The sequence below is a fragment of the Mustela nivalis genome, assembly GCF_964662115.1.
Source record: "Mustela nivalis genome assembly, chromosome: 1".
In the NCBI taxonomy this organism is placed as follows: Eukaryota; Metazoa; Chordata; class Mammalia; order Carnivora; family Mustelidae; genus Mustela; species Mustela nivalis.
This window is the reverse complement of record NC_139020.1, coordinates 179,134,443-179,149,248: the sequence shown is the minus strand read 5'-3', so window position 1 is coordinate 179,149,248 and position 14,806 is coordinate 179,134,443. Positions and strand designations below refer to the sequence as shown.

The following is a 14,806-nucleotide window of genomic DNA, read 5'->3' as shown; positions in this document are numbered from 1 at the left end:
TAGGTAAAGGAAAACTGCTTTCAAAGCATATGTGAAGACTCACTCACTCCAGAAACCAGTACAAAACACCAGACTGAAAAGTGCATAGACGGGGTGCCTTGGTGGTTCAGTGGGTTAAAGCCTCTGCCTTCAGCTCAGGTCATGGTCCTGGGGTCCTGAGATCGAGCCCCCCATCAGGCTCTCTACTCAGCAGGGAGCCAGCTTCCTCCTCCCTCTCTGCATGCCTCTCTGCCTACTTGTGATCTCTCTCTGTCAAATAAAGAAATAAAATCTTAAAAAAAAAGAAAAAAGAAAAAAGTGCATAGACCATAGATGAAGGAGAACCACTTGCTAATCATGGAGCACATACTGAAGAGGCAGGCAGTACCTGGGCCTCTCTTCAGGGACTGAGATGGTGGAGGGAGCCATTTTTGCTATCTTGTTCTGCTGTGCTGATCCTGGCACTAATGGGTGACATTTTGGAATCCTCTTTTTAAACTGTGAATGCCAGGGGTCATCCCCCTCTGAGAGCCTGGTACAAATTATACTTTAACTGTCCTCATAGCTAATAGAATGATAATGTTGCCCACCACTGTGTTCCAGCAGTTGTGGCCAGGCCTTACAGATAGTCAAGCCAGGGGCCAACACTGCTCACCAATGTCCCTGCAATAGTCATAGACTTGCCACAACAGAAGGGCACATGCCACACCTGGCTCTAATGACACGGGGATGATGCTTCTGGGCTCCACAGGACATCTCCTATATACGATCACTCCTTTAAGACTAGGAGAGCTAGCTAAACTACCTAATACATAGAAACAAACACAGAGATAGGCAAAATGAGAGAATAGAGGAATATGTCCGAGATGGAAAAACAAGACAAAACCTCAGAAACAGAGCTAAACAAAATGAAGATAAAAAATCTACCCAATGAAAAGTTCAAAATATTGGTCCTAAAAATGTTTCCTGAACTTGGCAGAAGAATAGATAAACACAGTGAGGCCTTCAACAAAAAAAATAGAAAATGTTTCCAACAGAAAATTCTTCCAAGCAGAGCTGTGAAATATAATAGCAAAGAAATGAAAAAATACACTAGAGGTAATAAACACCAAACTAGATAATTCAGAAGAATGGATCAATGGTCTGGGAGGAACTGTAGTGGAAATCATCTAAACTGAACAGAAAATAGGAAAAAAGAATTTTTATAAATATGAGAATGGTTTAAGGGACTTGTGGGACAACATTAAGCATGCTAATGCTTGCATTAGCATGGTCCCAGAAAGAGAAGAGAAAGATATAGGGGTAGAACAATTATTTGAAGAAATAATACCTGAAATTTTCTCTAACTTGAGGAAGGAAACAGACATCCAGTTCCAGAAAGAACAGAAAATTCCAAATAAGATGAACCCAAAGAGTTCCATAAAAAGACATGTAATAGTTAAAATGTCAAAAATTAAAGAGAGAATCTTAAAAGTGGCAAGAGAAAAGCAATTAGTTACATTTGAGGGAACCCCCATAAAACTTCCAGCTGATTCTGCAGTGGAACTTTGCAGACCATGAGCAAGTGGCATATATATTCAAAGTGCTCAAAGGAAAAAATTTCCAATCAAGAATACCATATCTGGTAAATTTGAAATTTAGGATAGATCAAGAGTTTCCCAGACAAGCAAAAACCAAAGGTGTTCTTCATCACTAAACTAGCTCTCTAAGAAATATTAAAGGCGGGCGCCTGGGTGGCTCAGTGGGTTAAGCCACGGCCTTTGGCTCAGGTCATGATCTCAGGGTCCTGGGATCGAGTCCCGCATCGGGCTCTCTGCTCAGCAGGGAGCCTGCTTCCTCCTCTCTCTCTCTGCCTGCCTCTCTGCCTACTTGTAATCTCTCTCTATCAAATAAATAAATAAAATCTTTAAAAAAAAGAAATACTAAAGGCACTTTTTTAAGTGAAAAGAAAGATCACTGATTATTATCAAGAATAGTCATGAAGGAAAAAAAAATCACACTGCTAAAGACAACAGAGTAAACATAATGGATCAACCATGTTATAGCTAGTATAGCAGTTAAAAGACAAAAATGGTCTAAATCAACTGTATCTACAGTAATTAGTTAAGGGATACACAAAATAAAAAGATTTAACATATAACATCAAAAACATAAAATGTGGGAGGAGGCAGTAAAAATGTAGTGCATTTAGAATGCATTCAAACTTAAGTGAACACTAAGTTAAAATAGACTTATATACATAGGTTGTTATATATAAATCTCATGGTAACCATACACACCAAAACCCACCTATAATAGATACATAAAAAATAAAGAGAAAGGAATCCAAACATAACACTAAAGAAAGTTATCAAATTGCAAGGAAAAAGAATAAGAGAAGAGCAAAGAAACAGAAATGAACTAGACAGACAACCAGAAAACAATTGAGAAAAATGGCAATAAATACGTATCTATCAGTACTTACTTTAAATGTAAGTAGACTAAATGCTCTAGTCAAAGACCTAGAGTGACTGAATTGATTAAAAAAACAAAAAAACAAGACTCATCTGTATGCAGCCTACTAGAAACTCACTTCAGATTGAAAGACACACACAGACTGAAAGTGAAGGATGAGAAAATATTCTATGCAAATGGAAATGAAAAGAAAGCTGGGTAATAATACTCATATCAGATAAAATAGACTTTAAAATAAAGACTGTAACAAAAGACAAAAAAAGAGGTCATCACATAATGAATACCCTTAAAGGAATCAATCCAACAAGAGGATATAACATTAATAAATACTTATGCACCCAGCATAGGAGCACTCAAATATATAAAGCAAATATCAACAGACACAAAGAGAAGTTGAAAATAACAAAATATTAGTAAGGGACTTTAATACCCCACTTACATGAATGGGTGGGTGAGACAGAAAAGTAATAAGGAAATATTGGCCTTAAGCGATGTATTAGATCAGATGGACTTAATAGATATATAATTTTTGTTTCATCTGAAATCACTGAAATACACATTTTTAAAAGTGTATATGAAACATTCTCCGGGATAGATCATATGTAAGAACAAACAGTCAGTGGATCAACAAAGAAGTCAAAGAGGAAATTAAAAAAAAAAAATACCTTGAGACAAATGAAAGTGACAACACAATATTCCAAAATCCATGGGATGTAGCAAAAGCAGTTCTTGGAGGGAAATTTCTAGCAATAAAAGCACACCTCAAGAGACAAGAAAAATCTCAATTTCAGCTTATACCTAAAGGAACTAGAGAAAGAAGAAATACCAAAGTTAGTAGAAGGAGAAAAATAATAAATATCAGAGCAGAAATAAATGAAATAGAAACTTAAAAAAAAGAAAGAAGATATCAATGAAACTATGATTCTTTAAAAAGATAAAAAAATGATAAACCTTTAGCCATACTCATGGGGAAATAAAGAGGACTCAAGTAAATAAAATTGGAAATAAAAAACAACTGAACTGAATTTTTGATACAACAGAAATACAAAGACTGTGACAAGAGATGACTACAATCATATGACCACTGGACAACTTCAAATTCCATCAGTAATAATAACAATTAAAAAACCTCCCAACAAACAAAAATTCAGAACCAGAAGTTTTCACAGGTGAATTCTACCGAATATTTCAAGAAGGGGAATTAATACCTATTTTCCTCAAACTATTCCAAAAAATTGAAGTAGAAAGAACACTTCCAAACTCATTCTACAAGGTCAAAATTACCCTGGTACCAAAATCAGACAAGGTACTATAAAAAAAGAAAGCCATAGCACCTAATTCCTGGTGAGCATAGATGCAAAAATCTTCAATGAAATATTAGCATACCACATTGAACAATTTATTAAAAATGTTTAATCCCATGATCAGGTGGGATTTTTTCAGGGATGCAAGAATGGTTGAGTATCTGCAAGTCAATCAACCTGATATATCACATTAACAAAAATAAAAGGGTAAAAATCATATGAACATCTCAGTAGACGCATAAAAATCACTTGACAGAAGTCAACATACATTTATGATAAAAGCTCTCAGCAAAGTGGTTATAGGAAGAATGTACCTCAACATAGTAAAGGCCATATAAGACAAAGCCACAGCTAGCATTACACATACTGGTGAAAAGCTGAAAGCTTTTCCTAAGTTTAGGAACAGGACAAAGAGGCTCACTCTCACCACTTCTATTCAGCATAGTATTGGAAGTCCTAACCATAGCAGCTAAGCAAGAAAAACAAATGAAAGGCATCCAAATTGGAAAAGAATAAGTAAAGCTGTCATAATCTGTAAGTTATCAAAACCTGAAAGACTCTACAAAACACTATTAGAACTAATAAATTCAGTCATGTTACAGAATATAAAATATATACAGAAATCTATTGTGTTACTATCACTAATAACAAACTATCAGAAATTAAAACACTCCCATTTATAATTGCATCAAAAAGAATTAAATACCTAGGAATAAATTTAAATGAGGAGGTAAAAGAACTATGCTATGAAAATTATAAGACATTGATGAAAGAAATTAAGGATTACACAAATAAATGGAAAGATATTTCATGTTTATGGATTGGAAGAATTAATATTGTAAAATGTCCCTACTATCCAAAGTGGTCTACACATTCAGTGCAGTCCTTGTCAAGATATCAATCTCTGCTTCACAGAACTAGAACCAGTAATCCTAAACTTTGTATGGAGTCCTAGGAGACCCACAAATGGCTAAAGTAATCTTGAAAAACAGCAAAGCTGGAGGTATTATTCTTCATTTCATGCTATACTTCAAAGCAGTTATAATCAGAACAGTATGGTATGGGCATGAAAATGGACACTTCGATCAATGGAGCAGAAGAGAGCCCAGAAATAAACCCACATTTTTCTAATCAATTAATTTACAACAAATGAGACAAAGATACACAATGGGGAAAAGAGAATTTCCTCAGTACATGGTACTGGGAAAACTGGACGGCTACATGCAAACAAAGGAAACTGAACCACTTTTTTACTGTATGTAAAAAATGCACTAAAAATTGATTAAATATTCAAATGTAAGTCCCGAAGCCTGGAAGTTTTCTAGAAGAAAAATAGTCAGTAAACTCTTTGACATCAATCTGGAGTGACATTTTTTGGATCTGTCTCCCAATGCAAGGGCAAGAAAAGTAAAGTAAAACAATGGGTCTATGTCAAACTAAAAAGATTTTGCACAGTAAAAAATGCCATTAACTAAATGAAAAGTGACCTACTGAATGGAAGAGGACATTTGCAAATGATATATCCAATGAAGGGTTAACATCCAAAATATATAAAGAACTCCTGTAACTCAATATTGAAAGAACAAACAATCCAATTAAAAATGGACAGAGGACCCGAATAGACTTTTTTTCCAAAGAAGACTTACAGGTGGCCAACAGGCCCATGAAAAAATGCTCAACATCACTAAACATCAGGGAAATGCAAATCAAAACTGCAACGAGATACCACTTCATATCTCTCAGAATGGCTATTATCAAAAAGACACAAAAGAACAAATGTTGGCAAGGATGTGGAGGAAAGGGAACCCTCATGCACTGCTATTAAGAATATAAATTGGGGGGCACCTGGGTGGCTCAGTGGGTTAAGCCTCTGCCTTCAGCTCAGGTTGTGATCTCAGGGTCCTGGGATTGAGCCCTGTATCAGGCTCTCTGCTCACCAGGGAGCCTGCTTTCTACCCCACCCCCCCACCCCCCGCCTGCCTCTCTGCCTCTCTGTCTGTCAAATAAATAATAAAATCTTAAAAAAAAAAAAAAAAAAAAATATATATATATATATATATATAAATTGGTACAGTCACAATGGAAAGCAGTATGGAAGTTCCTCAAAAAATTAAAAGTAGGGGCGCCTGGGTGACTCAGTGGGTTAAGCCTCTGCCTTTGGCTCAGGTCATGATCCCGGGGTCCTGGGATCGAGCCCCACATCAGGCTCTGTGCTGAGCAGGGAGCCTGCTTCCCTTCCTCCCTCTCTGCCTGTCTCTCTGCCTACTTGTGATCTCTCTCTGTCAAATAAATAAATAAAAATCTTAAAAAAAATTAAAAATAGAACTACTATACAGTAGTATAGAACTACTATACAATCTAGAACTTCTTTTGTATGTATTTATCCAAAGAAAATGAAAGCACTAATTTGAAAAGATGTATGCATTCCTATGTTCATCACAGCATTATTGACAATAGCTGAGATATGGAATCAACCAAAAATCCATGAGTAGATGAATGGATAAATAAGATGTCATGTGTAGACCCATGTGCAGACATGCATACACACTGGAACATTACTTGGTCATAAAAAAATGAAATCTTGTCCTTGGCAACAACATGGATGGACCCAGCGGACATTATGCTATATGAAATAAGTCAGGCAGAGAAAGACAAGTGCCATATGATTTTACTTAAATTAGGAATTTACAAAACAGGAACAGTTTATAGCATCAATGTCCACAATAGCCAAACTATGGAAAGAACCTAGATGTCCATCAACAGATGAATGGATAAAGAAGATGCGGTATATATACACAATGGAATACTATGCAGCCATCAAAAGAAATGAAATCTTGCCATTTGCGATGACGTGGATGGAACTCAAGGGTATCATGCTTAGCGAAATAAGTCAAGCAGAGAAAGACAACTATCATATGATCTCCCTGATATGAGGAAGTGATGATGCAACATGGGGACTTAAGTGGGTAGGAGAAGAATAAATGAAACAAGATGGGATTGGGAGGGAGACAAACCATAAGTGACTCTTAATCTCACAAAACAAACTGAGGGTTGCTGGGGGGAGGGGGGTTGAAGGAAGGGGGGTGGGGTTATGGACATTGGGGAGGGTATGTGCTTTGGTGAGTGCTGTGAAGTGTGTAAACCTGGGGATTCACAGACCTGTACCCCTGGGGATAAAAATATATTATATGTTTATAAAAAAATTAAAATTAAAATTGAAAAACAAAACAAAACAGGAACAGTGCTTGGATGTCCAGAGAGCAAACTGATGCAAGAGAGGAGGGGGGAGATCAGGATGGACAAAATAGGTGAAAAGGGTTAAGAAGAAAGATCTTCCAGTGATAAAACAAGTAAGATGTGGAAATGAGATGTACAGCATAGGGAATATAGTAAAAAAATATATTGTAACAGTTTTATATACTGGCAGATGGTAACTAGACTTACTTGGTGACCCTTTTGTAATATGTATAAACATAGAATCACTGTGTTGTGCACCTAAAATGGATACAGTGTTGTATGTCACTTATCATTAAATAAAAAATAAAAATTAAAACCAACCACCCCCACAAAAGTATACATATAAAATCTTACTGGTACAGTTCATTATGATTGTATATAATTGTAGTATTTGTCTCTTCCTTTACATTTTATATATCCTATCAGAGGAGAAGAGGCCCTCTTCCTTTTAATGGTGAACGCATGTACCAGGGAATTGCATCCCTGTGTCTTCACCATATACAAGACCTATCTTTGTCTACCATTGCCCCCTTCCCCTATATTTCCAGTATCATTCTACTGCTTCCTTCCTCCCTTGCATGTATGCTTACATGTAACAAAACCCCAAATCCTTCTTGCATTACTTTTTTCCATCCATTTCCTCAAAGAACTCCTTAACACCTAATGTAAGTGCCTATTTAGCCAGAGTGATTCCATCCAGTTAAACAATGATTTTATTGTTTATACAGTAAAACTTAAACCGTCCCTGTCCCCCTTCCCTCCATGGGACTTACTTAAAAACAAGTCCCGGAAACCAGTCCCAGGTAACAAAGCCCAAATACAAGGGTGGGTCAGGCCAGGTGGAGGTATCCAATCAGTGGGGGCGCATACTGTTTCCCTAGCTACCAAGGAGTGTGAGCCCCACCCTTTGGGCGCCTTTTGGGTGCCAATTGTGACCAAGATGATAGACTAGTTCAAATATCTACTATAGGGTAAATTGTAATTCAGTTCATTCAATTGGTCACTTATGTGTGACCTAGCATGACTGTGCAGCTTTCTCTGTGTTACAATCTCATTGGTCACCTGTGCGTGCCAGGCCCAACCACATGGCCTTTGCCCTTAAAAGCTAGTCTGTAAGGCAGAGAGAGGTTGCCTCTTTGTAAGGGGTGGTTTGATTCTCCATGCTTGGCGCAAAATAAAGCTTTGCTTGACCTTCGCTTTGCATCAGTCTCGCTCCTTTGATCATGGTCCCAACACTGTTACTTCATTATTCACTCATTCCTTAATCCCATATAATTGAGTTCCATCCCCATTTAGATGAAACTCCTCTTTCAAAGTTCATGTGATACGGATACTATGTGCTTTATAAATCTTTGTTGAATGAATAAAGTGAATACGAGACTTTCTCATCACCAAATCAGTGATCTTTAATCAGTTTTTCTTTTCCTTAATACATGGTTAGTCAGGCCCATGACTCTGTCCCTGTTGTCTTTAACAGAATTCTGGTTCTTCTCTTATTCTGATGTTTCTCGTATGATGGTTGACTGGCCACTTTTTTGGAAGCAGTGTTCTACTTGTTTATGGGTTGTGGTGCAGGACAAACTTAGGGTTCAAATCAGGTCCCTGATATTTCAGAGCTGTTAAAACTTAAGACAAAGTGCCCTTTCTTCATCCATAGAAAGGAGGTGATAATAGTGTTGTTCTAAAGGTCGATGTGATGCATTAAGCCCTTGCAAAGACCTTAATGTTCGTATTTGCATTCCAGTAGCTGTAAGGTCCTTAAGGTTAGTCTCCATGCCTTTTTTTCCCCTCCTATTCTTTCTGTCCTCAAAACCAGCAGTGCTGAGCTTGGGGTCCTTGAAAACTATTAGTTGTGAATGAGTGAGCAAAGGCACTGTTTCCCTTCTATTAATGGATGATCTTTCCCAAAGGCTTGGCTTTAGTTTCCCTCACCCTTTCCCTTCCTGACCTCATTTAATCCCTGAGGACCTTTGGACCTCATTCATATTTTCCATCCATCTTCATGTAGATCACTACCAAGTCTAAACTGAAATCAGATTCAGCTCATTGTGACCTCAGATCCAGATTTCCTATCTTTAAGATAACTCCCAAAATAACATCCTCAAGACATCTCTTTGATACCTTAAATACCTATGTTTAAAAAAGAACAAGTCTTCTTTCCTTCTCTTTTTTTCACTCATATATATTCATTATATATTTACAGTTATATATATTTGTTTATTATACATGTGCATACAATGGCCTCCTATATGAAAATATAGACCTAACCTGTATATTTAATTTATATATACACATATAAAATAAATGTATTATATATTTGTAATAACCTCCAAAGAATTCTACTTGCTTATTTTTTATGGGCCCCAAGATAATGCCCTCTGTAAAATACTGTTCATCCTAGTTTGTACCTTTAGTTATTAGCTACCTGTTCCATTGAAACCAAAAGCAATAATATTGTTAATTTTTAAAAGACCAGATTCTTTAGCCTGCTAGTGATTTGACCCTTGTTTTAATAGAAGACTTTATTTTTTGTAAACAATTATCTATTTATTATGCAAACAACATGTAGACACATTTTTATTGTTAAAAAAAAAAAGTAACATTGAAGTGTAAAATTAAAAGCAAATCCCCACTCCACCACTGACGTCTGCTTCATTCTTACTATTCTTTACAGAGATGATTTCTATTATCAGTTAAGGATAACTCTTTTATAGATGTTTTACCTACATTAATGAACACATGCATGTTTGATTTTTACTTTATGGGAGTGCACATTACTGTATTTATTAATGTGAAGCTGGACTTTTCCCTTTATTAATATGTCTTGGAGGAATGCCCATTTAGATCTGCCTCTTCCTTGAGATCTACTGCATAGTATTGCCTTCTCCAGAAGCACCATAACATAGTTACACAGATTTTATTGATGAATCCTTAAAAGCTACCTTGCTATTTATTTCCCATTCCTCTTGGATGCATAATCTTTTAACTGAGTGAGAAAACACATTTCATACTTTCCTCTGTTGGTCTCTTTGTGCATGCCATTTTTTGCTATTCCTTCTAGTGAAACTTCTACTTGGGCTGCAAAACCCAGTTCACATGTGAACTTACACTTGGAGTCCTCTCTGCTAATTCATTCTTAAAATGATATCTTTAAGAGAGTCCCTAATTTTGAGGACAGGGACTGAGATTGTTATATTCCCACAAGACTAAACACAGCATCCTATGTGTGGTAAATTCTGAATGCTTGTATTGTGTAAACAAATACATGATTTTTAACTTTTCTGATCTGACATGTATGCATAGATAGGCTATAAGCATCTTCAAGGTAAAAGCATATCTCAGCGTGCCTTGACTAATGCAGATATTTGATGGTTTGCATGTCAGGGCTATATCAGCTGTATTGTAGACGTGGGCAAAGATGGGGTTCTTCCCATATCATGTATCAACAGTACCCACCAGTCAGTAGAGGAAGTTATAATAAGAAGTAGGGATGAACCTACCAGGATCTCCAAGAGGATTTTGAATTGAGCTGGATAAACCTAAGGGAAAAGAAATGAAAAAGGATTATTCACATGGATATCCATTATTTTTGTTGTTGTTGTTTCGCTTTGTTTTTGCATTTCCAAAAATCCCTTCCCCCTCTTTTTCAGCAAAGAGAACCCAGCTTTGTGGTGGAGGACCTACAGCCTGTAGCTTGAGTGGAATGGCCTTGCCCACCCCTGCTCTGTGCACAATGACATGGGAACCCACATTCCCTGTTGGCTAGCCACCACGCAGTCTGTGGTGGGATGGTTACGAGTGTCAGGTTGTACCAATGAGAATGTCCCCTGTGACTTGAGATGAGCATGCTGGGAGTAGAGGGTTCTCTCCTCTTTTATGAGGTGGAAAGATAATGTAGGCTTCTAACTGACAGAAACCCGCTTTCCCGCCATGGATAAGTCAGAGTAAAGCCTAAATCAGGGCCAAACAGCTGAGAAAGGAAGGTATAGGCAGGACACTTAATTCATCATTTGGATCTCTTGATTTACTTACTCCTGAAGCTGGTCTACTCCTGGACATCCTAGATAAGTAAGTGAGTCTCCAAATTCCCTTTACCTAAGCGAGAGGAATTTTATATCTATAATGGAGAAAGACTCATAAAATGATATAGAAGGTTTAATTAATTTTAAATATTTCTTCTGACTCTATTTTCTTCCCGTCTCTTTTTAGAGGATGTATGGTGATGAAATTCTCTAAATTTAATTGTTTAGTCTCTGCTTTCTAACTCCCAAAATGTTCACAGAATGGAAATGTTTAATTTTGTGAAGGTATGCCAAAAAGGATCTACAAAAATGGCTTAAAATTGGAGGCTGGATCTTATGCTAAAATGACTGGTTAGAAATCAAGAAACTGAAATGTGATTTCTGCTGACCTGGTCTTTTATCCATTTTATTCAATTTTCAACAGTGAGAAGAGTAGACAGGAACTTACATATATTGACTACCTACTCAATTCCACTATTTGATGAAATTTACCCCTTTCATGTAAACATTGTTATACTGACTTGAAAAATTGTTTAAAAATTGCTTAAAAAAATCCAAATGATTTTCAGAGTTCTAGTCTTGCCTGATGTTCCCTAGCTAGTTAAGTTTAATAGATTTTAAGATGAGAATCTAGTTGGGTCTGACTTCTAAACTGTCCTTCTCTACCATCTGGAATGCCGTGAAATTAGGGTGGATATTGACTCTGTTCTCTGTTCTTAAAGCACATTTCCAGCTTTTAGTCAACTGTCTTGACATTCATGACTTGGTATTATTGTTTTGGGGAAATAGCATTTTGGGGGGTGAAGTATATTGCTATAGGGAGAGTACAAAATTTGAATTTGGAAAAGTGAATTCAAGTCCTGTGATTTTTCCCACTACAGAGCACTGTGATTATGTGACTCAAGCTTTCCAAATCTTAGTTTCCTCTTCCATCAAGGAAAAGATAATGGCCAATCATCTGTCAGTTCTGTCAGAACCTTTCTACTGGCAAATGCTTCCCTAGAATGCTGTACCTCTCCTATTAGAGATCGGATCAGCCAATGATTTGCTAGATGCAGTAATGTCTTGTTCAATTCAATATTTTCCAACAGTAAGCGCAGGGTATGGCAAGTAGTAGATGATCAATAAATATTTGTTGAATAAATAGATTAGGAAATGAAGTCTACTCACTTTTGTGTACAGAATATTAGTTTTTATTTTGACCCCCCCCCCAGTTGACCAAAAGTACTTCCAATTTTGCAAGTGAGAGGTAAAAATAGGTTAATGATAGGTTTGAGTACTACAGTGTGCTATATATCAGCATAGATTTTTAAAGAGGACTTTCTTTTAATTGAAAGCTCAGTATAAGCCAAGAGCTAACTCAAATTTTTAAAATAAAAGATGTATTTTAAAGTGTAAAATGGTCATTTTAGGTGGCCATTGTAATTCAGCTCTTAAGACTTGGTAACTTAGCCATCCTGGTGAACCTTCTGTGTGAATGAAGCCTTCCTTAATCGGCTTTTCCTATATTATTTCATCCTGGGAAAGAAAAGCAGTAGCTAAGCCAGAAGCAAGCAGGATAACAGAAAAAGAGTCTGTGGCCAAAGCAACAGAATTACTTTTTTTTTTTTTTTTTTAATTCTTTCACTTGTGTTTGTGAAGGAGAAGAAAGAAACATAATTTTTTGGTCTTTGTTTAGACATTGAACAATACAAATCACAAGAACATATATTTTTGACATACTATTTTTTTTGGTGTTCTTTGGAATTTGGACCCTAATTAAAAAATATGTGTTTCCTAGCCCTTCTTACTGTGAAAATCCTTGGCAATATAAACAGATGCACTGGTTGGCTTTTAATTCTGACACCAGACTGTCTGAAATAATAGCTCTAAGAAAGTGTGAATTCTTTCATTCCTCAAGCTTTAATTATAAGTACTTAATTTTTTTGTCTTTCTATTGCTGACTCTCATACCAATCTGGTTTATCTTTCATCTGGCTAAACATGGTACACCTCAGAAGCCCCTCACTTTGAAAAGTTTATTGTGCATGGGAAGATGAAAACAAGCTAAAAGTTTGAGTCATTTTCATCCTCCAGGGCAACTTAACAATTAGGATATTAAGTGGTGTTCTGAATGTTCAGTCATAGAGGCCTGGAAGATGACAGAATTAGGATCTTGATAAGGGGTTTGGAAACACTTAATATTTCTCATGGAAGTTTGAAAAATGAGCCACGTTAAGAGCTTACTAACTCATCTTGACCCTTCACAGCCAAAGGCGTTCTTCATTTTTTTCTGTGTCCACCATTTTTTACACTTTGAAACCAATTCACTGTCATAACAGTTTTAGCCACGGGACTGTCCCGGTATTGACTGCTGTAATTAGATGATGTACCACAACACGGCGTGTTAGAGGAAAAAGTCAGTAGTTGCTGGGAGTGGGGATATTTTGGAAATATTTTGGAAATTGTCATATTCCACTTTTAAAACTTGACTGCGGGGAGAGGTGTTTTTGTTTTCTAAGGGCAAAAATAAAATCCAAGAAAGGTAAATCGCTGCTGGAACTCATGGCGAACATAAGGAAGAAAAGCTCATGCTCTTCATCCAGTCGGTGTCTTTCCAAGTCTCCCTCTGTATGTACGTTTACATTTTGAGATACTTTCCACCACTATTGCAGAGCCTAATGTGAAAGTTGTTTATATCCCCTTTGTAAATATGACTAAAATGTATTAGAGATCACAAAGCCTTTTTTTTTAAATTTTTTATTTTTTATAAACATATATTTTTATCCCCAGGGGTACAGGTCTGTGAATCACCAGGTTTACACACTTCACAGCACTCACCCAAGCACATACCCTCCCCAATGTCCATAATCCCACCCCCTTCTCCCAAACCCCCTCCCCCCAGCAACCGTCAGTTTGTTTTTATTATTTCGGTCCCCATAACAATCCCCTAAGTAGTTATTATTATTACCATCCTCATTTCAGAGATTAAGCATTTGAGATTCAATGTGGCTAACTAACACACCAAAGCTCCCAGAAGCTGTGGGGGCTGGGATTTGAACCTGGAAGGGCCAGAATATTTAATCATGTCCCTGCTGCTGCTGGACATTAAGATACGAAATGCTTTACGCACATGATCGCATTTAACCCTTCCTAAAAACTATCAACATGGGGAACACGTACCCATTTTACAGATGGAGAAACTGAAATTTTGCCTGAGTCATTTGCCCCAGCTCACTTGGTTTGTAAGCAGCGGCGATGGGCTTAGAACTGGGGTTTTTCCGATTCCAATAACCTGGTGCTCAAAACCTTCATTCTAAACTGCATGATAACATTTGTTTAGGCCTTTCGAGTTTCCTTACCTAAATCTAGTAGATAGAAAAAAAAAATGCCTTCAGTGTGCAATGACTGAATAAATTAAGATGCCAGTAAGACTTGAAATAAGGGTAAGAACCAATGATGCATGTTCCTGTTTCTGCCATTTTTCTAACAGTGATGAAAAAGGGTGTCGGGGGACATGTTTCTCCCTTATACTCCTGAAGAAAGAGTAACATCTCTTCAGGAACCATAGGAAAAATACCTGGGGGCACTTTCTTGCTCTTTTTGCAGAAATGTCCATGTTTTACTTTTTTCCCCATAAACAGAAAATTTGTTTATGTGGAATTCGATTTTTGAGGATGTGAAATTTCAGTATCCCTCGGGTTCCATGACCATGCTTTGGGGCCATAACTTGGACAGCAATGACAGCTTCTAAGTTGTTTCCTGTTTTTCTTGGTCTCATTGCAGTCCTTGCCAGACCTTCCCTCCCTCACTGCTGCTGCATTAGTAATGC

At 37.0% G+C, this 14,806-nt stretch overlaps 1 protein-coding gene across 2 annotated transcripts in view; it reads right to left on the bottom strand.

Annotated features, from left to right (window-relative positions):
- Positions 1 to 14,806, bottom strand: part of MDFIC2 (MyoD family inhibitor domain containing 2) — a gene marked incomplete at both ends in the record, with an annotated part of 103,463 nt that overhangs the window by 35,762 nt on the left and 52,895 nt on the right. The window contains one exon of one of the 2 annotated variants that reach the window (XM_082702583.1): positions 10,475 to 10,513. The exons of the other annotated variant lie outside the window; for it this stretch is intronic. Coding sequence (XP_082558709.1) covers positions 10,475 to 10,513 — 39 coding nt within the window. The remainder of the gene's footprint in view (positions 1 to 10,474; positions 10,514 to 14,806) is intronic. 2 annotated transcript variants of the gene reach the window in all.